This window comes from Aspergillus affinis, assembly GCF_023601865.1.
Source record: "Aspergillus affinis strain CMG 70 chromosome Unknown NODE_103_length_130260_cov_86_642442, whole genome shotgun sequence".
In the NCBI taxonomy this organism is placed as follows: Eukaryota; Fungi; Ascomycota; class Eurotiomycetes; order Eurotiales; family Aspergillaceae; genus Aspergillus; species Aspergillus affinis.
In genome coordinates, this window is record NW_026515884.1 from 105,765 (window position 1) to 128,099 (window position 22,335).

Genomic DNA, 22,335 nt, shown 5'->3' on the forward strand with positions numbered 1-22,335 from the left:
GCATATCTGGTCGAATTGAGGCGTAAGATGGCTGCCATGGCCATCAAGAATCAGAAGACGATATTTCCCAGTTGTACGGCTTGTAGTAGCAGGAATAAAGATATTTTTAAGCCAGCGAAGCCCAATTTCATCAGTAGTCCATCCATTAGGACTGACTTCAATCCTCCAATCGCGTGGTAGATCTGGATTTTCGTACCAACCCTCTATATGGACCTTCCCTTTGAAGATAATGCATGGTGGAAGGACCCATCCAGCAGAGTTGATACATTCAATTGATGTAACCCATTCCCGATTACCTGGCTGTATAAGAAAGGGTTTGCCAGACATCTCAGCTCTAGTAACTACTTTTGCAGTTGCTACTAGACCCATTGCAAAGCCAGTTTCGTCAAAGTTGTAGATTTCTTCCAGTAAGAAACCGTGCTGCATTATAGTAATCTGCACGCGATTATACCACTCCTGAATAAGTTTTGGGTCTTCCCATTTCGCTCGCTGGTAATTATATCTTCGAGAAAAGCGTGTCTTTAGTTCATCGCGCCGTTTAATCAAGTTGTATACCCAGTTCTCTCCGACTGATTGAATAGGTGTAGTACCGCGCTGAATAAGTAGAATATCGGCCATTTCTCGCACATGAGAGGGTCGGGGAGCTGCTCCACGTCCGTCTAATGATAGAACCCATTGTACAAGCGAATATTCTTCGTTTTCAGTCAATTTATGGCTATTTGCGCGTGTTTCGCTGCGGTATGTTGTTCCATTAAGCCGACGAGATAAAGTTGTATGCGGGATGTTAAAGACGCGTGCAGTTTCACGAATTGGCTTGAATTCTTCCTTTTTAAATGAAGAAATATCTAATAAGATCCTTCCCTCTTGTTCTACTGAATTTCTTGAATTTTGACGCGCCTTTGGAGGCATGGTTGGTGGTTGAATTGAAGAGGTTTTTAATTGCGGTCAAAATGCGGGTGGTGTTTCACTCGCTTGTGGATTACCTACGTTAATTAACACGCCAGTACCTAATGCTCCACACATTCCGACACTTGCCTCCAACTTCGGGAACCTTGCAATCTACCTTTCTAAAATCGCGATTCGCTAGGCACCCAAAATCTCTGCAACCTCAAGATAGGCTGGCATCTCTTGTCGCACCTCTCAGTCCTCAATTTATCACTTTTTGTAGAGCACAAGTCACTTCATTGCAAATTACGCTCAGTTTTGTGGATACTCAGGCTCAACCGATCAATCCGCATTCAACCGCTTCGTTGGGACTAGGACGTGGACCTTTCTGGGAATGGAAGAAGACCCTGAAAGTCTACGGCCTTCTACAGTATTGGCGAAAAAGTCTCGTATCAGTCGAGCTTGTGAAGCCTGCCGGGCCCGGAAGGTGAAATGCGATGGTAATAAACCTTGCGCCAACTGTTGGCAGCATGGGTTTCCTTGCACATATCGCATAGAAGGCCGACCATCTCGACGAAAACGCCCTGTCACTCTTCCTCATGGGCTAAATTTGCAGCCCAGAGCCACAGATACACCGGGGCGCTCTCCAGTCAAAATCTCGCACCGCGCGCGATACGATCCAGTTCAGCTCAAAAGGCAGACGGAGATGCGTGCGGGGATTGGAGTTTCCAACACAAAAAACGGATCTTTCCAATTTTACGGTATGCCTTTTTTTGGGAAATTTATCATGAGTTTCTGATGGGAAAGTGTTTGACCATTCTACAATATTAGGTCCATCCTCTTATCTAAACCTAGTTCAACGCGTTTACCAGCGTATTCATGAAATAAGTCACGGCTCTGATCTGGACCAAAAGCAGAAGCCTATTCCTGATGGTTTGCAAAAATGGGGCCTAGAAAACTTCATTTTTTCCGCACGACAAGATGAAATGGGCGCAAGAACCAATAAGGAAGCAATTTTGGATAAATCGAAGTGCGATGCCTTTCTCAGTGCATATTTCAGACTTGTCCATCCCTTGATACCCATTATTTCTCGCTCAGAAACAATCTCCATGTGGGAAGCCTATTGGGGTCCACCGGGCTCTAGACATGACATGGTATCGAAAGACATTATCTTCATGATATTGGCCTTGGGAGCCCGCGTTTCTCGACCAACAGCAAATGAATCGGCGAGCGATCTCGAAAAATGGGCCGAATATTTTTCTTCCCAGAGTAGCGATTTTTCATTTGTCTTTCAAGAGCCCAGCTTCAAGATTCTTCAATTCCTTTTGCTCAAGGTCTGTTCAAGGCTTCCTGCATTTTGACATTTACTCTGAAAACTGACAAACTTCTAGGCCATGGACTCATTGCAAGCGATGCGCCCCAATGAGACTTACCTACTCCTGGGGCATGCTGCCCGAACAGCTTTGTCCCTGGGAATTAACCGGAGCCAGGTAGCCAATGGCAACAGCTTTAGTATGCACCGGCTACGTGTAACTTTTTGGATCATGTACAGCAACGAAAGGATGTGCTCGCTTTTCACAGGTCGTCCGACAAGCTTACTGGATGACTATATCGATGTCTCATATCCAGAAGATCTTCCCGAAGTCGAGAATATCTACACGCTGGAGGACCTGGTTAGCGGTAGGCCTACAAAAGAATGTGCATGGGTCCGATCAATGGCAGGGATTGGTCGCCTAGCTGAGAAAGCCGCTCAGAGCATATACTCATCGACGAGTATGAAGACAGTGGAGAATCTGGAAAAGATTGACCCCGTGGTTCAGGAATGTGACACGACGCTCGATGTCATTGCACAGTCATTGCCCTCATATCTGCACTTTTTCGACGAAAAGTGCGTCATCGGCCAAGAGTGGCAGGAGATTCAGCGCGCTCATTTGGGTATCAATCACCACATGATGCGTATGGTCATTCATCGGCCTGCTCTCGTCTTTACATCATTTTTCGAAACGAAAATAGAAGCGAAAGAAAGTTTCTCTGGCTTTGTCAAGCTCGAGGAATCGGTCATTGCCTGCATCAGTGCAGCCAAAGGCATTGTAACACTTTGCAATGAGGTAATGTTCAAACGCTTCCCCGATATACGTAACGATGCTTCCTTTGCTGCGTTTCTCATCGCCGCCTGTGTGACATTACTCTACGATGTCATTGGACCTGGCGTTGACCCCGAATATGCCAAAGATATCTTGAGCTATGTCAATCGAGGCATTCACTGCCTTGACCAGATGGAGCACATCGGTCCAACTACGGGCAAAAAGCTCAGTATCGATGTGATGGAGTGCGTGAAAGAGGCTATTCAGTCATCCAGCCAGGAGCTGCAACACTGTTCGAGTCTATTCGAAGAGTTTCCATGGCTTGAGTATATCTCGAATTCAATAACTTCTTGTTCCTCTACTAACTGGATTATTTTTCTTTTAAGCCAGGAATCAGAGATTCCAGAACCTGATTTCACTCGCCTTCCTCAACCGGCGGGTTCGGATATCAATCATTCAAGGGGCGTCGCACCCTGTTTTTCTAACCCGAATATTCTTTCCAACGACATAGATCTGGCCTACATGTCACAGTGGCTCAATGGCGATTTCGCTAATATTGATCCCTGGATACTTTAAGCACTTTGCAAGAAATTCACACCTTTTCTAGGTTAGCCTGGATAATAGAACTATTTATCAATGTGGAGATACGGCATTACGGCATGTCTATAATATAATCACAAAGGAATGTATATGTACGAAGAAGCCAGAAAAGAAATTCGATTTACAATCATTCAATATTAGCTCAACCTTTCAGAAATCAGGTCACCAGGATCTCAGTCGTTGATGTTGCCAGTGGGGACGGTGGCGTTCTTCTGAGCAGAGAAGACCTGCTACTTAGGGGCGGCAGCAGCGATACGGCGGCGGCTGTAGGGGGTGGTAGTGGCATTGGAAGCAGTAGGGCAAGCAATGAAGCTGGAGCCGTAGCTCCAGGTGCCGAGGCCGCCGTTCTTGCCGGGAATGTACTTGAAGGGACCCTCGGAGGAGCCTTCGGGGATGTCGCCCGAGTGGGAGGTGGTGAAGGACAGAGCACCGCAAGCATCGACGTAGATCTCCTGGCCGCCGGGAAAAACGACTTCTTTGAATCGTTAGTGGGAGAGCTGCGCTGCGAGATGTGGAAATGTACATACAAGGTAACGGGAGCCGGCCAGGATGGTGTCGTTGGTCGACTTGCTGAGCGGGACGCCCTCCGCAATATAGGTCTGGCTCTTGCCACCGAGATAGATGTACGAGCCGGCAGCAGTCAGAGGCAGAAAGTGGATGGGCGAGCCAGAGCGAGCAGCAGTGACGCCGAAGGAGCCGGTGGAAGCAGATTCCTGGCGGCGGCCGGGCATGGCGGCGACCAGAGGGACGAGAGAACTTAGGGCGAAGACCTTCACTGTGAGCGAAAGTAGTATGATAGTACTGTGTAAAGACTGTCGTGTAGTAGAGGAAAATGGAGATATGAAAGCTGAAGTGGACGGATGGGAGGTTATAAATGTTATCGAAAGTCAACCTCCACAGGGCGGATCAAGTTTAGATTCCACTTCTCCACTGCATTTCCTCATGTGCCGTCTAGGGTGTCCATCGGTGGTCCTGGGTCAAGGTGGTCGTCGTGAGATTTACTTGACTGCGAAAGTGCCACCGCTGCACAATTGAAACATATCATGGCTCAGACTCTAAAGATTTACCCTGCAGGAAGGAGGTGCTGCGCCCATGGACGCTACAAAATGATCACATCGGGAACTTCAGTGTTAGGCAAAGCGCCGATGGGCAAATTGACAAAAAGTCAGGTAAAGGTTGTCGGTCCATTTCATCAAGGCAGAAGCTCCATGAATTTCTCTTTTTGGAGGTCAGTTCAGAAGTTTCCTATTGGATGATATCATATCCTGAGACATTCGATGCAGAAGTCTCGTGACCTACCAGACCTTTATGAAGGAGCTCGAAATGTATCTAGGTATCTACTTCCTCAAGGGATACGCCAAGAGGCAGTTAATCACTGTAAAACAAGACAGAAATGAATCTATATCGGCTTACTATTAGCGCTTTCTCCCCTTGTGGATCTGCGCCGAGACCCCTGAAGAGGAGCGTGTGACCAAATTCTAATACACTCTAGTTCCTTACATCAGTAAATCCTTTAGTTATAAGACATTTGATACCGTGGCTGCCGTACTGGACATGGCCCGGCGCAAGGAGCGCAGCAACAAGGAAGTTAATTTCACCTTTAGCAAGAACTGCCCCCTCTGGCACCTCATCGTCTGCCCCTAAGGGCCGCTCTGGCACCGCTGCACCCTTGAATACCCGTGACTCTACCTCCGCTGGTCCCGTTTTTGCACCTTTCGCCAGTGGTAGCTGTTGTTCTCGCTTATTCCCTCCAGTGCTAAGCCTGAGGGTTGAACTGGTGAGTGATTTGAACCGCAGCGCAATCTCTGCTGACCTCTTGTGGGATGTTATGCATCCCACAAAAACAGACAAAAATATCTCGCTGAAAAGCTAACGACGTCAAATACTGTCCAAAGGGCGGGTTGTAGTCGTAAATTGTGTCGAGAAATAAATGATTCCGACCATTTTTATAGGTTCTATTGTCTGGTAGCCCACACCGCAATTTCTTGGGCACTTTGACAACACCAACAAATTGAGGAGTAGCACGTTTGTCCTTTGGACTTTCAATAACCCCCATTTTTCCTGCTATGTACCGTAAAAGCTTCTCGGCTTCATAATTGTTGGCTTCATGCTGGTCTGTAGGGCGACACCATTTTATAAACTCTTTAGCAGCTGCAATGTCAGGATCTTTGTTCGCAAGGGCCAGGATCTAGGAGGTGTCAAACCCCATTTGCAGCGCTAATAACGCTAGATGTGGTTGACGCTCCTCGATGGACCCTCCAACCAGGGGCTTTTTTTCTCCGTGTGACTGTAGAGGGGCAGTCCGGCTCAGCACGGGGAAGTCACGCATGGCTGCAAGAAATATCGTGAGGTAGCCAAACGCCTTGCGCTGGTCCGTTTCCCCACGAACACTCCTGAATTTGCTATTATTTGTTTGTATTTTGATTATACCTGGTGATTGTTCGATGTCGGTAAAATAGCGGCAGAAGAACTGTCGAATACTTTGTTTTGTCTCTTTTGCTTTGGCGGCAGTAATGGGCGCAGTGATTTAATGCAGGCTTCCAGATAGATTGTATCTTCGAAAAAAGTAAAAAGGACGGAATCCGCCTTTGAACTTGGAACAGACGAGGGACAATCTGTTCCATTACGGTCAGGCTATCGACGCTGGAGAATATCTCGCCATTATGCGCAAGCCGTTTGATAGTGGACTGATCTGATGTCGCCACTGGGGTAAGAGTTTCCAAGAGCTTCACGGTGTTACCGTCAACGAGGCCGCTGATTTCAGGATTATGACAGATGAAACTCCAAGTCTTATGAATGTGGCGAATATAATGGGCCGGTTCCTGTGTCTAGTTTAGTGCATGTAGATCTCTAAGATGACCTAGCCGTACCTCTGGGCAATCCATATGAAATAGACGGTTAAATGACCCGGGTAGGAAACCATCCCATAGCCCTATGAATGGAAGAACCTCATCGAAGGCGTTTTGTAGGTCTTTTTATAAAGAGCTGCTCAACCGATTAAGGTTTCTGGCCTTGGTGTCGCTAAGGCGTGCTTTCCATTTCTCTGCCTCGGCACCATTTTGTACTCCTTCGTAGAGCTTGATCTTTCGATAGATATCACCATCCGTAAAGCTGAGTTGATGTGAGTATTCCTCTCGGATGGCCTGTTGGGTTGATTCCGGCAGTTCTAGCGGATTGTCAGCTGTGAACCTACAAAGCTATCAATAGGACGGAGGGTTATTGTCTTTAAATAGGAAAAACCTAGAACGTCAATTTAAAAGGCGCCTAGGCGCAAATGTGCATTTCTTAGTTGATGCAACGCAATCGTATTGCTTGGTTTATACCCCTGCCGGAACTGACCAATGGGCGGGCACGGAATTTTTATAATTGAAATTAATTGAAATAATGGCCCATTTTTCACTAGTTTCTTTATTCTGTCAGGTCAGGCATAACGAGAAAGGTGGACTAACTCCTATGACCACCGTCGGCGTGTTGTCTACCAATCACAATACGGAGTATTCCGCACTTACATTTGCTGCTCTTTAGCACAATAATACAAATACATGTAACAAGTGTTCAATTCATACTCTCACAACTCTAAAAAGAAGTAGGACAATTCATAACACAATTCCCCATCACATCAGCTATACTCCGAAGATGGGAGGGGCCCATAAGTGTACTCTTATGCTTCTCTTATGATCGTGGCCCTTCAAGTCACGTTGTCGAGATAGTATCCCTGCTATCGATACATACACGAAAAGTAATTTCTCTACTAGGTGAGAGCAAAAACGCCAACTTCAGCTCCTGATCTTCACCTGTGCTATATCGTCCGATATTCGATCCCCTCTATAGTCTTCAAGTGATTTGTCGAAGCTTCTTGGGATGTCATGTTTCCCGAAAAAGCAGAGGAACATATCGCGCTGAAAATGAGCGACGCTGAGTGATGCCAGGGGGCTGGGTTACAGTTGTAGACAGTGTCGACGTTTAGATCATTTTGGAATTCCTGGCAATTGACATCGTCCGGCACGCCACACCGTAATTCTTTGGGGACTTCCTTGGAACAGGAGATTTCAGGGCTGTCGCATCTATCCTTCGGCCTTGCGCATGCACAAATGCTCTCTGCCAATTCTCGTGCTAAGCCTTCCACCTCATCCATGTTAATTGGGTACTGATGCATAGAACAACTCCGCAATAAAAAGGCCATGGGACATACATAGTCAGGTTCCTGCTTTAGAAGCCTTTGGATCCACGGTTATCAAACCCCAGTTCTAGAGCCAGTACGGCCAAATATGATTGACGTTCTTCAACGCCGAAGCCACGCATTGCTGCTAGAAACACCATCAAGTACCCGTTGTTCCATTAGCATGTCTAAATTTATCCAATCCTGTCTGGATTCTGAGTATCACTGGTGACTGGCTGGTATTAGCCAAACTCCGGTAGAATGTCTGTCGAAAAGCCATCTCTCTGCCTGGAAGGCAGTAGTGGGCGGAGTGATTGGGTGCATGCTTCCAGATAAAGTATATCCTTGAAAAAAGAGAAAAAGGAAGGAACACGCCCCTGTACTTGGAGAATTCGAGGCAACATTTGGTCAAGGGCAGTCGCCCTGTTAATATTCAGGAATATTTGACCTTTCATTGCTAGTTACTCTATAACGCTCGCGTGGTAGATCGCTTCTGGTGTAAGAATTTCCAGTATTTTCACAGTGCAACTATCCACGAGACTAAAGAGACGAGTATCACGACAAATAAATCTCCAAGTTTTAGAAATATGTCGAATATAATGTGCTAACTCCTACCTCACTAGTCAAATCATAATACTTCTAAGATACGGGTCAGGATCATACCTCTAGGCGATTCATAGTAAATTAGCGGTTGAACGGCCCGAATACAAAGTCCTCCCATAATCCCACCAAATGGAAGGTTGTCGTCGAAGATATATTTCAAGGCCTTGTACTTATCTCCACCAAGTTTCTTGAGGTTTTTGGACGTCTCTATGTTCAGCCGGCTTTCCAGTTCTCTACGTCGGCGTGGTTTCCTACTCGCTCATAGAACCTAATGCTTCGGTAGATCTCACCATCAGTGAGCCTACCTGTTGCTGGCAACAGCCAGTATGATGATCAACATTAGTCTAAACATGCCCGGCCATCTGGACCAATTCTTTCCCAATAGTAAGCTCGTGATTTCTCGACTAAGTGAAACCCGCAACTTCGTCTATAGCGACTGACTGACGGCGAGGAAGACGACATTTTACTACATAATCAAACTGCTCGCGCTGGTGACAAATCGGTTAGTACACTCAGAGTCAACTGAAAAGTAATCCATTTAATTGGCAACAAATTTATCGAGGCAACCTTTGGCGCGATATATGTCTACCAATCCCCACCACTCATGATCCCGAACGCTTCTGTCTATGAAATTCCTTTCCCGGGTCTGCTTACTCCGTCCCCATATAAAGCCCCGGGGTGTTTGAGAGGCAATGATCGACAGTGCCCATCCTAATTGAGCTAATAAACCGGCCAAGGCCTCAGCTGGCATGCCGCTACCTTACAGCACAATGGTAAAGCAGCTGATATCCCATGATCTGTCTATTTTGTCGCATTCCTGTTGGTTGACTTTTCGGTCGATACTCGCTGGAGGGAACAAAAGATCAGCTGAAATGAACTCCTACACGGCCTGCACTCTTTTAACCAAATGTAGGCGGTTCAATATGGATGATGAGGGATATACAAAGCAAGCGCGGGCCCAGAACCTTCACCCAAGAAAACAAAACACACAATATACCACTACACACTCTTCATCACTATTTCTACCTCCCCAAGCCATTTAGAATGATGCTCTCTGCCACCATTCCCCTAGCCCTCATCTCCCTTGCCTCATTTGCCTCTGCATGGCATGACACGGCCTACGACAACACAAAGGACTGCGGCCCCGGAAATCCGAACAAATACCAGATCTACTACGGGACCGACACGAAGACGTGCCACAACTTCGACAGCGGAGACAGTCACGTGAAATTCCACCAGTACTGGAACGGAGGGGAAGACCACAAGGAAAGCTGTAAAAATAAGCAGCTGATTGCCGCAAGTGTGCGCGTCCGTCACTCGAAGGAGTGCCGGCTTTTTAAACACCGAGGCCGCAAGGGCGTGGCGGAGAAAGTGGAGGGAGAGGATTGCTTCAATGCGGCGATCCAGTCCTTTGCTTGTGTATGTGAACATCCTATCTTGATTTTAGGTTCGAGGGGGGAATTCTGGCTAACAATACTGCAGAACACCCAGTGAATGAACCTGAGGCAGGTCATTCCACAGTTACCTGGATGGGTGTAGGGATATATCCCGGCGAATTACTTACTGAAATGCATTACTCCCCAATATGATTGCTGTCAGGGAGACAATGAATTATTCATTTTTGAACAGCTGCCTTTTTGGTTGTATGAATTGGGAATTGAATCGTTCAATCAATCGCATGAAGTTTGTCCCGGGAATATATCTCGATCAGCACTGGCCTTCTGCCCGCTGAGATGATCAATTTCGAAACTTATCACTAACTCAATCAATATTATTATACTGCTTGGAGTATTTATTCTTTTTTCTACACTCCCTGAGCCTGTAGAGAATGGGCTGGAAGGGGCCATTGGGTCCTAGCAAGTACTTGCCTAAAAATATGTATCCAATTACTGGCCAACATAAATGAAGTGGAGTGTGGGCCGCTAGCGTGGGCACATAACCAGCAGTAAATCTCGTTGTTGCTTTCTCAAACGGTATTAATGAGACCAAGAACACGGAAAAACGGTTTGAAAATGGATAACCCAATGTGGGAGCCTTGTGTAGGAACCTTGTGCAAATGGTTTGAGGCAGTGGAAAATTCTAGGCACTCGAAGCTCTGAAGTGGATCATTCATTTCTGTTTGATCACTGTGGGTTTTATAAAGCGGAGAAAGTGAGCCTTACTCCGTGTATTTGGAGGTTAGAAACAACAGATTGGTCTATTTTCAAGAGTGGGAACGACAGGCTAGATTGCAAGATGAGCCAATGATAGGAACAGAAAATGAGGCACTGTTGGGATGAGCTAGGCACTGGCTCTGACTAGCCAGCTAACACCATACTAAATAGCTGCGATCGCCCAGTTCTTTCATGATCTCATGAACAATATCCTGCCCATCACCGCTAACAATGAATAATGAGTTCGGCGACGACGCGGACAATTATGTCGTTGTCCCCTTTCCTGGTAAAATTGATAATGATACCACCAATATGTTGTTACCAACTAATTGGCCGCAGAGACCACTGCCAGGAGTAAAAGCGAGTTACTGCGTGTGATCCAAGAGCTCAAAGCATGGCTGTCTCCGACCGATACAACCTCGCCAGCCAGTGAGTATCGCAAGCACCTTAACTCTCATGTGGCCGGCACCGGAGAATGGATCCTCGACACAAACCAGTACCGTCGATGGAGCGACACCAATGAGATCGGCGATCTCTGGATCCGAGGAATTCCAGGAAGTGGAAAGTCAGTTGTTGCAGCCAGTATGGTGAGAAGGCTACAGCAACGGGGAGATACGCCGGTACTGTTTTTCTTCTTCCGAGAGATTATCGAGGCGAATCGAACTCCACATTCGCTCCTGAGAGATTTCTGCCATACTCTCTTGGACCACTCTCCAGTGCTACAATCGGCGCTGGAGAAGTTGAACGGCCAGAATAAATATATAGCGAGTGTTCCGTTCAGCGAGCTGTGGAAGTGCCTTGTGTCTGCTTTGGCTGCAATGCCCAAAGTATACTGCGTGATTGACGCCCTGGATGAGATGGAGCCGGGCCACGATCAATTCCTGCAAGACGTTCTCAACCTGGGACGGAAGTCACCTCAATCGATCAAGTTGATCCTGACTAGTCGTCAGTTGCCTCACTTGGAGAAGCATCTCGGAGGGTCTTGTCTCGTCGACCTACGCTTAGATCGCCGAAACGTGGATAAAGACATCGCGATCTACATTACCCAGAGACTCGAATCCGAGGCTACCCTGACCGAAGGCGAGGCTGCTGAAATCAAAGAGGTAATATGCGACCGGGGGAAGGGGCTATTTTTATACGCTCGGCTAGTCATTGATCAGCTACTCCTCCACCCGACTACAATTGTTTCGCAACTGAGCCAACTACCGGATGGTTTAGGAAGCATGTATACGACTATCCTGCGTGACCACGCCGCTCGTTCTCAGACAACCCGAGAATTCCAGCGGTTGGTCTTGGAGTTCGTGGTATACGCAGTGAGACCGCTGCGTCTGCTGGAGATAGCAACAATGGTCGACTCACTACCCGATCGCGGCGGCCTTACCGAAGGCCAAGATGCCAAACATGCTATTCGTAGCACCTGCGGCCCACTCCTGGAGGTCTGCGAAGATGGAGTGATCCAGATAATTCACCACTCAATGACCGAGTTCCTCCTGAACAGAGACGTCAGCCACATTCAGGATGGGCAAGATATGAGAGAATTCCCCGTCCTTGACCCTGAGACTGCTCATGCAAACATAACACGCGCTTGCATAAAATACATCACACGCTGCTGCATCGAATGTCCGGAGCAGTATATTGAAGATCCCACTAACAATCTGAAGGCTCTGTGGCAACGATTCCCCACGCTACGATACGCATCGAAAGAATGGCCGTTCCATGCTTTCATGGTGGACGAAGTCGAAGAGCTAATATATCTTCTGGATGAGTTTTTTAATAACCATGAATGCTTCACGTGGTGGATAGGCGTGTTGAATAGTCGAGATATACCCACACACAGCGACCTGACACCTCTCCATATGGCTGCACACAGTGGGCTTAGTGAATTTTCTGAGCACCTACTTATCAATGGAGCCGATATAGAGTGTCGCGATGGCTACGGTCGTACGCCCATCACCTATGCTGCTATGACGGGACACGCTGCAACTGTGCAAACTCTTCTCAACTACAAGGCTCGGTATGACTGGGTCGACGATGATATGATGAATGCATTTCATTACGCCGCCAAGCTCAATGAGTCAGAAGTTGTGCGTCTTCTATTGGCCGCAGGAGCAGATCCTCTGGCTGCGGTACAAGAGAAAAAAGAAGACGAGTCAGGATGTTACAGAGGAAGATGGGGAAACTTTGAGAAAGGAGAGACAGCTCTCTCGTATGCATGCCGAGGCGGGCATGTCGAGACCATGGTAGAGCTGCAAGCATATATTGATCCCTCGACACAGGGTCGGGAAGCTCTACATATGGCTGCATCAAGCGGCCAAGCGCAGATCGTTACGCTTCTTCTTGAAGACGAAAAAGTTCGCCGCGGAATTGACGACCTTCATCACGGAGACACAGCCTTGTATCTCGCCGCAAAGTCTCAGAGTAGCGCAACAGTTGAGGTTTTGCTAAAAAATGGAGCAGACATCGGCATTCGATCCCTCGACAGACCAAAGAAAAGTCACGACTCAAAGGCATATCAAGGAGAAGAAAAAGACAACATGGGCTTTACACCTGTCCACGGTTGGGCTGGACTTTCTGAGATTAAAAGACCGAGATTGACCGGCGCCCATAAAAAGAATCGAGAGGTGCTTCAACTTCTCATAAATGCAGGGTGTGATATCAATGCAACCGACTATCAAGGACAGACGGCACTTTTTGCTTGGGGAGCTTTTTCGAATCATTCCTGCAAAAAATTTGCTGTCGAGTTCATTTCCTGGCTTCTTGAGAATGGAGCTGACGCCTCCATAGTAGACATCAATGGAGAAACTCTGCTTCATCAGCTTAGCGATTACCCAGGGGAGGAGGATATCGTCAGAATACTTGCGAATGCTGGCGCTGATATCAATGCCGCTAGAAGAACAGATGGGATGACACCGCTCCATGTCGCTGGGAAGGAGGGAAGCTTGATAGATCCACGTGTATTTGCGGAACTGAATGGCGACTTTCACACACAGGACTCGGGGGGAAATACACCACTGCATTGCATCCTGGCATCGTCGTCACTGCAGAAGGCCGACCAATGGATTTTTCTCGGACATTCGGACATCCGAAATCACGCCGGGAGAACGCCGCTGGCCGAGTTCGTGTGGCACACTACCGCTGATGAGCACGAGTCGGAATCTATTCTAAGGATGTTGATAAAACATGGAGCAAACTTAGAATCGCGAGACTTCGTCGGTCGCACAGCGCTCCTCACATCGCTATCAGCCGAGACTAGATATGATAATCGTTGCATAGGTGGGCTATTGCGTCTGGGCGCGGATGTGAAGGCAGTAGACTTTCAGGGAAAGTCAGGTAAGAGCTCCTGAACACCCATTTTGAGCACGAGATGCTGATAGTTATAGCGCTGCATTACGCATCAACCGTCGAATCAGTTGAACATGCAAAGTCCCTGGTAAATATGCTTATTGATGCTGGCGCCAATATCAACAGTGTCGATCATGACGGTAATTCGATCTTCCACGAAACAATCGCACATCGGTGGAGCTCGGCGAGCTATTTCACGCAGACCCTCGTTCAACTAAATGCCCCTATTCATGTGCGCAATTATCGGGGAGGAACAGCACTGCACCTTGCTGCCGCAATCCCGAACGACAGGAGCAGAGGAATGGTAACACGACTCGAATTTCTGCTGGACTCCAAGTTGGGATTTCATATCAATGCCCAGGATCATGAGCTTGTCACTCCCTTACATATTGCAGCCACGGCCTCCGACTTTAATGTTTTATTATTAATGAAACATGGTGCATATATTGGAGCAAAGACCATCCATGGACGAACCGCTCTTCATTTCGCTGCGGAGGCAGGGCAGACGAATGCCGTAGGTCTCTTACTCCAGGCTTACAAGAGACTGTCATTGCCGCTGGATGATGTTAGCGTCGAGGGTCGCACAGCGCTCCATGATGCTGCCAGATCTGGAAGATACGAGTCAGTAAAGCTCTTACTCGATGCAGGTTTGCGGCCGAACATATGCGATAGACAAGGCAAGACACCATTGCATGCTGTTGCAGAGTTTGACCAAGTCCCACAATATAACCGCAGGCGAAACGCATGTCAGGCAAGGCTGGAAAACACCGAAGATAGCTCGCAAGGTTCGATTGAGAAATTAGAGACTTTAGGGCTTGTGATTAGTGACGAGGAAGATTCTCCATCAGTTCGAGAGGTCGTGCATCTTCTACTCGCAGCTGGAGCCGACCCGATAGAACGGGACAACGACAACAATACACCATTGGACATTGCATTAATCCTTGGTCTATCCGAAGTTGTGGACGAGTTAGCACCAACCACGTCCCGGGTCTACGCCTCGACCGAAAGTTTAAGATCGTTGCCTTTGGACCCTCTTGGAGAAGCATTATGCACGACTACCTGTGAAGACTTCGCAAGATTAATCGACAGGATGCCAGCGTCCTCGGGAAATGACACAGTTTTGAAACGCGTGGTTTCCACTGGTAATGTGAAGCTATTAGAAGAACTTCTACGCTCACCGAAGATCACCCTTACGGAAAGCAACAAAATATCCGCTCTGCAGCTTTGTGCCCGATGGGGCCTTTTATCAATGGCAAAAACCCTCCTTACATGTATTGAGAATCTGTCCGATGTCCTACCGTCACTTGTTAATTCTGCTACTAAGCGGACTCTTTGCAACATTGAAATGATCCGCCTCTTGACACAAGTTGTTGTGCGCGTACCCCACGATGGGAATCATGTCCAAGATACGGAGAGCAAGAAACGACTCAACTCCTCTGATGCCTTGCATAGACTAGCCTCGGGTAAGTATTGGTGGTATGCTAGGGCGCTCACCATATTACTCGAGGCAGGAGCAGACACCGAGCTCTTGCGGAAAGGCAGAACCCCGTTGCAGGCTGCATTGGCTGCCGGTGAGCCAGATGCCAGCGAGCTCGGCCTCTGGTGCGATGAAACATTTGACATCCTACTCAGGTTCGGGGCAGATGTGAATGCTAGCTCAGCTGACAATGAACGTTCACCTCTTCAGGACGCGTTGGAGAACAAAAGAGACTTGTCAATCGTTCAAATACTGCTGGGCCACGGTGCAGAACTAAATAACAAGCCTATAGTTGCCTCCGCAATACGGGCAGGGAACCATGCGGCGTTGGAAATGATCCTCAAGGCAGGCGCTGATCCAAATGTGGTCTATAAGATGCAAATGCAATCTAAGCGGATGAGGGACAAACACGAGACACCACTCAAGGAGGCCTCTGCAAAAAATGAAATGCTAATGAATATTCTACTTGCACATGGTGCTAATCCTCACCAACCCCTCTATGATGGGACATCTTCAGTCCTGCATGAGATATGTTCGCTCAATGCACGAGTGAATCCCATTATTGCTGCTGGCTTCGACCTTGAAACAAGAGATGCACAGGGCCAAACACCTCTCATCCGAGCATGCAACTTGCGCGGGTACCACAACTTCGAATTAGCCAGAGACATATATATGGCAGAGGTCTCTGCTGCGATAGAGCTAATTCGCGGTGGTGTTGACCTCAACTCCGTTGATAATTCAGGTTCCACAGCTCTGCATTATGCTATCTGTTCCGGGTTGACAAATGTAGTTGAAGAGCTTCTCCAGCACGGTGCACGCTCAGCAGTGCGCAATAAGCATGGTCTAACGCCGCTACATTGTGCATTAATCGGGGAGATCGATAGTTCCGAATCCGATTCCGATGAGTCCAGGTTCAGAATACCACCCTTGAAGATCGTTCGATCGCTACTGGCGGCCGGCGCGGACCCTCTTGATCCTCTCCTCAACGGTGTCACAGTCCTTCATTGCATAATTCCAGCACTGATGGAATTGTCCGATGAGGGAAGACAAGAGCGTAGTTCTCTGGGCAAGGAAAATGACCGTGACCGTTATTTCTGTAATTATGCAGCGCTCTATCAAACACTCATCGACGCCGGTTGTGGCCGCGAAGCTCGCGACAACAAAGGCAATACTCCCATCTTCGCCTATGTCAGCAAAGTACGATATTATAGTTCCGACATAGAGCCGCGCGTTTCGCCTGATATGGATGACATGCGACGCGTGTTCGCAGAGCATGATATATTTGCGGTAAATGATAGCGGGGATACCTTGCTGCATGCAGTTGCTAGTCGAGGGGAGGATGTGGAGGGCTTGCAAGATCAGGATGTGATGATCTTCGAGTTGCTCCTTGAGCTAGGATTGGACCCGACAGCGGAGAATAAAGAGGGAGCTACTGCTTTGGATGTGGCTGATGCCTTTGACAGGGATGAGATCTTGGCTTTGTTTGCTCGGGACGAGTGATATTACACTCCTTTCATCGGATTGATTGACGTTTGTTTATTGTAATTGTTGCATTTGGATGAGACAGGAGTTATGATTCCGTCCAAGAAACATGATAATTTACACCAATCTCAACTCTAACATGAACTAGTTCCACTTATCACATTCTGGACGACAGTACACAAGTATCATGTCTAACTAAACCCTTTCTTCTTCAATCTAATCCTCTCATTTTGCGGCGCGATCTTTAAATCAGTGATCCACATAGCCGGCGGCCGTTTACCTGCATACTCTGCTGGTAACTCGACCTCGTAATGCCTGAACAGGTACGCAAGCACCATTTTCAACTCCACGGCTACCAGAAATTGACTAGCACATCCATATTGCGCGTGCCCGAAAACCAAGAATTCCGATGAGATAACCGTGAGCCTCTTGCCGTCCGAGCCAGCAAATCGAAACGGAACAAATTTATCAGGGTCTGGATAGATATCAGGATCTGTCTGGACAGTTCTTGCCAGGAGAGAGACAGTCGCGCTTTTAGGCAAGGTGAAACAATCAGGTGTCTGTAGACCATCGGCCATCACTTTCCGGGGCATGCTATGGCTCACGAGGGTGTTCAGGCGGAGAGACTCGCGAAGAATACTGTCTAGTTTGGTCAGTTTGGATGCGTCATTTCTGCTCCACCGAGGCTCGTCATGTCGGGCTTCACCGAAGACCTCGCTCAGCTCCTCCTGCACCTGGGATATTGTTCCATATTCGCGATCCGATTCCAGCATGTCGAATATAACGTGCGGAGTCAGCATATAGGGCTGTACGCAAGCGGCCAGCATGAAGATCATGATGTGAGTGGCAACAAAGTGAAGGTTCAGATCGGGGATGTTGGTCTCGTAGAGATGTCGCATTATCTTCTGAAGAAGGTCTTGAGGCTCACCCTCTGGTCCCTGGTCTTTTTGGAATCCTTTCAGCCGATCCTCGTACGTCGATCGCAGAAGACTCTTCAATTTGTGGATAATCCGCGGAATGGACAAAATTCGACCAATTATTTGGTGAAAAATCCGATCTCGCAAATCGGTGTACTCCATTCCATAAACACTAAACTCCATCGAATGAATGCTTGGTCGCCGCCTGTCTTCACATTAGTGGATGGTACATCAAACAATATGAAAAGCCTACACAGCGGAGATCCAACGATATATCGCGACGTGGACCGAACAATAATATGCTTGATATGAAGTGTGGTGTATCTCTCGCTGATTCTTTAGATTGGGGCTTTTTTCGGATGACAAGACAGAATTATTGGATAAAGGGGGAAAGGCGCAGTTGGAGTCATCTTTTCTTGAATGGGCTTTCAGACTCTCTAAGTCTCTCTAAGTTTCTCTACCCTCCTATATTCTCTATTCCCCTTATTCTTCTCACTATGTCACAAAGTCGGTTATCCCAGTTTTCAGACCATTATCCCTCATCTCCTTTTGGGGGTAATTTAATAGATCTCCCCTATCTTGTATCTGATACACCTCTTGCTCCTGATAGCCGCGAAACACCGTTTTCTAATCTAGACGCGAATTTGATACATCCTTTCATCCCACCTATAATCCCAGAGAAGCTTGTGTCACGGACTGTGACCAGCCACCGAAGACGTTCCTTCGTGATACCCTATGACCTAACTACCCGATCGGGACTAGCTTCACAACCTAGCTTAGTTTCTTCGTTGAATGCATGCCCTACATTCTCGCGATTCCTTATCGCCTGCGTAGCCGTTCGTTACATCTTGAATGTGTTGGTCCTATCGGAAAGAAGATATATCTTCTCTGGACGGAGATAGTGAACAAGGATTTTATCCATTGGTGATTGAAAACTGAATATGGAAGTACTAACCCACGGAATATCTTTAAAGGAAAACGTCAGGCAGGTACCTGGGAGAACTTTCATCAAGTTGCCCTAATATCTGATGGATCACTATTAGCTAGGCTACCCTATCTCATAAGACACCTTTCTCCTCTTAGGCTTGGATGGATAAACTGACTACCTTTATTGTTGCATCTCGGCTCCCATTCCTGCTTGTTGAACATCCCGAATTCTGCGCTCTTATCGAAATGTCAAATCGTGCTCCTTCTATATCCTATATACCATGTGCAAAGACGGTCAGAACACATCTTGAAAATACTGTGAAGCAGCATCAAAGTTCTCTTCTTGCAAAGTTTCCTGAAGGATCTAAACTCTCTATTGCATTAGATTGTTGGACATCACCTTTCCGCCAGGCTTTCATGGCAGTAACAGGCTACTTTATTGACCAGGAATGGAACTATCGTGAGATACTACTTGGCTTTAAGCCCATATCTGGATCTCATACTGGTACAAGGCTTATTACTTCATTTCTCAAAGTACTTGAAAGACTTAATATCACAAATCGGGTACTTACAATTACAACTGATAATGCCTCAAACAATAAAACTTTGATGACATCTCTTCAAGAAGCAGTTACGGCTATGGATATCTCAAGCTATATCCCAGTGATTCGTATTCCATGTATTGCACATGTTAAACAGCTCAGTTTGAAAGAGCTTCTTAACTATATAGATGTCAATCCGCAAAATGATCGAGAGGAGATGGAGTGGGAGGATCATAAAAATGTGGTCTCTCAACAAGAAAATCAGATTATTGTGAAAACTCTGACTAAAGTATATTAATTCTCTCTCCCTTTTTTCTACTACTAGTTCTAATCTATATTATTATCTAGGTTCGGAAGATTGTTGTCTATATTAACCGAAGCCCTTAACGCCGTGAAGTCTTCATAAAAATCCAAAAAGACCAAGCTAAAGACAAAGAGAGGAAAGAGCCGATACTATTATCAATACAAGATGTTCGGACACGCTGGAATTCAACCTTTTTAATGCTCCGTCGGGCACGACGACTGCAGAAAGTATTTGATACTTTCTGTATTCAGTTTAATTTTACTACATTTGCTATGGATGAGAATGAATGACAACAGGTTGATTACCTGCTTTCAATTACTTAGCTATTCTTTAAGTTTACCTCATCCCTGTCGGCGACTACTGATGTTACGATGCATAATGTTTTTGCTATCTATAATGCACTCTTTACGTATATTGATCGGGCAAAGACACAGCTTATGCGAAAGAAGATTAGATGGAAGACAGTTATGAGAGATGCACTTAAACGTGCAAGAGAGAAACTGAGACTATTCTAGGCCCAAGAAACAAACTTGAGATCTTTATAGGACCAGAATGGGAGAAACACTGGGTACCACGATACAAGAGGTCGATAGAGAAGTATATACGACCTTATTAACAGCGTAATGTTGAGAAATACTCAGATGTAGTACTCTCGGAGACTCGGGGTGATATCTCTGATACTAATATATTAATTAGGCCGTCTTTACTGATACAGTCATCCAATGATGCTCCAGATGAGCTTACACGTTACCTTAGAAGTAGTAGGTTTCTTTTGATAGCCCGGTCTTACTCATACTAATATATAATCAATAGGTACTGTTCAATCAACACCTCTTGTATTCTAGAAGGCATATGAAGTTGAATATCCAGTCCTTGCAAGTGTTGCTCGAAATATTCTTACAACACCAGCTAGTGGTTCTGCGGTAGAGCGGCTTTTTAACTCTGCTCGTGATATCTGCCACTATCGCCGGGGCTCACTACGGCCACGTACAATCCAAGATTTGATGATGTTTATGTGTACCAGCAAATTTGATATTGAATCTGATCAACTTGCGCTATTTTATGAGTATCTTTCTACCCAAGAAAAGCATTCAAAGAATAAGCAGGCTTATGCTGAGCAAGAAGGAGATAGTTACAGCTGAAAAGGGTAATAGTAGAATTATGCATTTGCGGTCTTTAGTAAGTTCAAAAAGGACCAAAGACCGCACCATTTCGAGGCCTATTCCCTAACACTCATCGCTTCCTTTTCTTTATCGCTTCCTTTTCTTCATCGCTTCCTTTTCTTCATCGCTTCCTTCTCTATCTGCGCTCCCCCAGCTTCGGGGAAAAGGGGTATTTTGATTGTGTACGCGTTTCCGGGCGCGTACTCCACACGCGGCTTCTTGGCGCGTTTGGCGTACTTGCCTTAGTGACACGTACTACTGTGTACCATAACAGGCTGGGATGCCTATATGGGCTGCTGTAAATCTAATTACTAGTTGATAGCTGATGGTCTGGGTAAGCAGCAGCGTGCTAAAGAAAAAAGTCAGAATGAGGAATAAGCTGTTAGCAGAGATCCATATCTAGGCCTTGCAAAAATGGCGCCTAGGCCGGGATCCTGAAAATGCCAAGCTCCAACTACTAGCAGCAGCTTATATCTAGGCCTTGTAATCATGGCGCCTAGGCCGAAGCTCTAAAAATGTCTAGCATCAGGAATCATCAGCGCACCATCCAGGCAAGAGATGTAAAATATATGCTAAAATCCTCCCCGCGGGGTGACCTTTTGAAAAACTGGTTTGAGGTAATGCGAGAAACCTTTTGAATATCTATCAAAAGGGGGCCTAGGTGCTCCGAAAGGAGTCAGTGATCGCCAGAGGGATACTGGGATATAAAAATTACCCGACACAAAGCTGTTCTAGTGGAGTGACAGGGCACCCTCGAATTCAGCTAGCTCTGGGATTGAGGCAGAAAATCCTGTCTCAGCGAAGGATAGAACAAAACCTAAGTACTCTCTGAGGTAATAGAAGCTGTTAAGTCTAGCAGGATAGTAGTTGCCGGATGTGTTAAAGGCAAGGCCTACACCAAGACCGAACTACTTATTACTTGAACAGGCACAGCGCACCGTTTCAGAGTTTCAAAGTATATGGTAGGAACTGAGCTAAGTTAGTAGGGCCTATTACACAAGCAGTACGCTGGCTAGGTAGTGCTGGTGATGGCCTCTGCAAGACATGGTCGGCTACTAGAGGGAGACCACTAGCAGTAACGGGAAACTATCTCTCTGAGGTAGCGGGCCGTAGCATTATAGCGGTAACCAGAGGGTACTAGAAAGGTGTGTTTCCAGATCGTACCTGGACCGTAGCTGTATGGTATCGCCGGCACTTCAACAGATGCTTCCAATTCGTACTTGGACCGCAGCAACGTGGTATCGCCAACATAACCTACTAGATGGACCTGCGGAGACCCTATAGTAGCTCGAGAGGACGGATGCGCATGTCGGTTGGCCTAGAGAGAGAAAGTATTATGCCTGACTAGTACTCAGGTCCCCAGGAGCTTCCTGGCGCGGTATTGCCTATAATACTATTGCCCTTGCGGCTGGCTTAAGGTGCAAACTTCAGAGATATTTGCTGCAGCAGAACCTTTTGGGTCAGGGTTCTGCCAGTAGGGCCGGGTAAAATCACTTCCTGAGCAGGAATGCCAGGTTGAAGATGGTATTGGAATCGAACGGACTTGTTAAGGCTTTGCCACAGGCGACCGCGAGCCGCCCTACCCCTGTTGTCTCTGGCGCCCTCCCGAAGTCCCCGGTGCCAACTACTGCACCTACCACGGTTCCTATCACAAGGGCCCGCTCAGTATCACGGAAACGCACTAGGGCTGATCGATC

General features: G+C 47.0%; 5 protein-coding genes across 5 annotated transcripts; 3 read left to right on the forward strand and 2 right to left on the reverse strand.

The window, feature by feature from the left end:
* Nucleotides 1-1,010: 1,010 nt before the first annotated feature.
* On the forward strand, nt 1,011-3,545 carry KD926_000143 (fungal specific transcription factor domain-containing protein; the record flags this gene model as incomplete). Its single annotated transcript, XM_053104070.1, has 6 exons — nt 1,011-1,372; nt 1,507-1,646; nt 1,717-2,219; nt 2,277-2,397; nt 2,467-3,295; nt 3,356-3,545. The coding sequence occupies 6 exons, from the start codon at nt 1,011-1,013 to the stop codon at nt 3,543-3,545; spliced, it is 2,145 nt and encodes a 714-aa protein (XP_052952638.1).
* Nucleotides 3,546-3,799: 254 nt separating this feature from the next.
* KD926_000144 (uncharacterized protein) lies at nt 3,800-6,454 on the reverse strand (the record flags this gene model as incomplete). The annotated part of the gene is made up of 6 exons (XM_053104072.1): nt 3,800-4,041; nt 4,093-4,344; nt 5,105-5,382; nt 5,444-5,757; nt 6,164-6,391; nt 6,440-6,454. 6 exons carry the CDS (start codon nt 6,452-6,454, stop codon nt 3,800-3,802), a joined length of 1,329 nt encoding a protein of 442 aa, XP_052952639.1.
* A 2,921-nt stretch (nt 6,455-9,375) lies between these two features.
* Nucleotides 9,376-9,825, forward strand: KD926_000145 (uncharacterized protein; the record flags this gene model as incomplete). Its single annotated transcript, XM_053104073.1, has 2 exons — nt 9,376-9,750; nt 9,814-9,825. 2 exons carry the CDS (start codon nt 9,376-9,378, stop codon nt 9,823-9,825), a joined length of 387 nt encoding a protein of 128 aa, XP_052952640.1.
* An 890-nt stretch (nt 9,826-10,715) lies between these two features.
* On the forward strand, nt 10,716-16,803 carry KD926_000146 (uncharacterized protein; the record flags this gene model as incomplete). Its single annotated transcript, XM_053104074.1, has 3 exons — nt 10,716-10,770; nt 10,824-13,814; nt 13,865-16,803. 3 exons carry the CDS (start codon nt 10,716-10,718, stop codon nt 16,801-16,803), a joined length of 5,985 nt encoding a protein of 1,994 aa, XP_052952641.1.
* Nucleotides 16,804-16,976: 173 nt separating this feature from the next.
* KD926_000147 (cytochrome P450) lies at nt 16,977-17,885 on the reverse strand (the record flags this gene model as incomplete). Its single annotated transcript, XM_053104075.1, has 1 exon — nt 16,977-17,885. One exon carries the CDS (start codon nt 17,883-17,885, stop codon nt 16,977-16,979), a length of 909 nt encoding a protein of 302 aa, XP_052952642.1.
* Nucleotides 17,886-22,335: the final 4,450 nt, after the last annotated feature.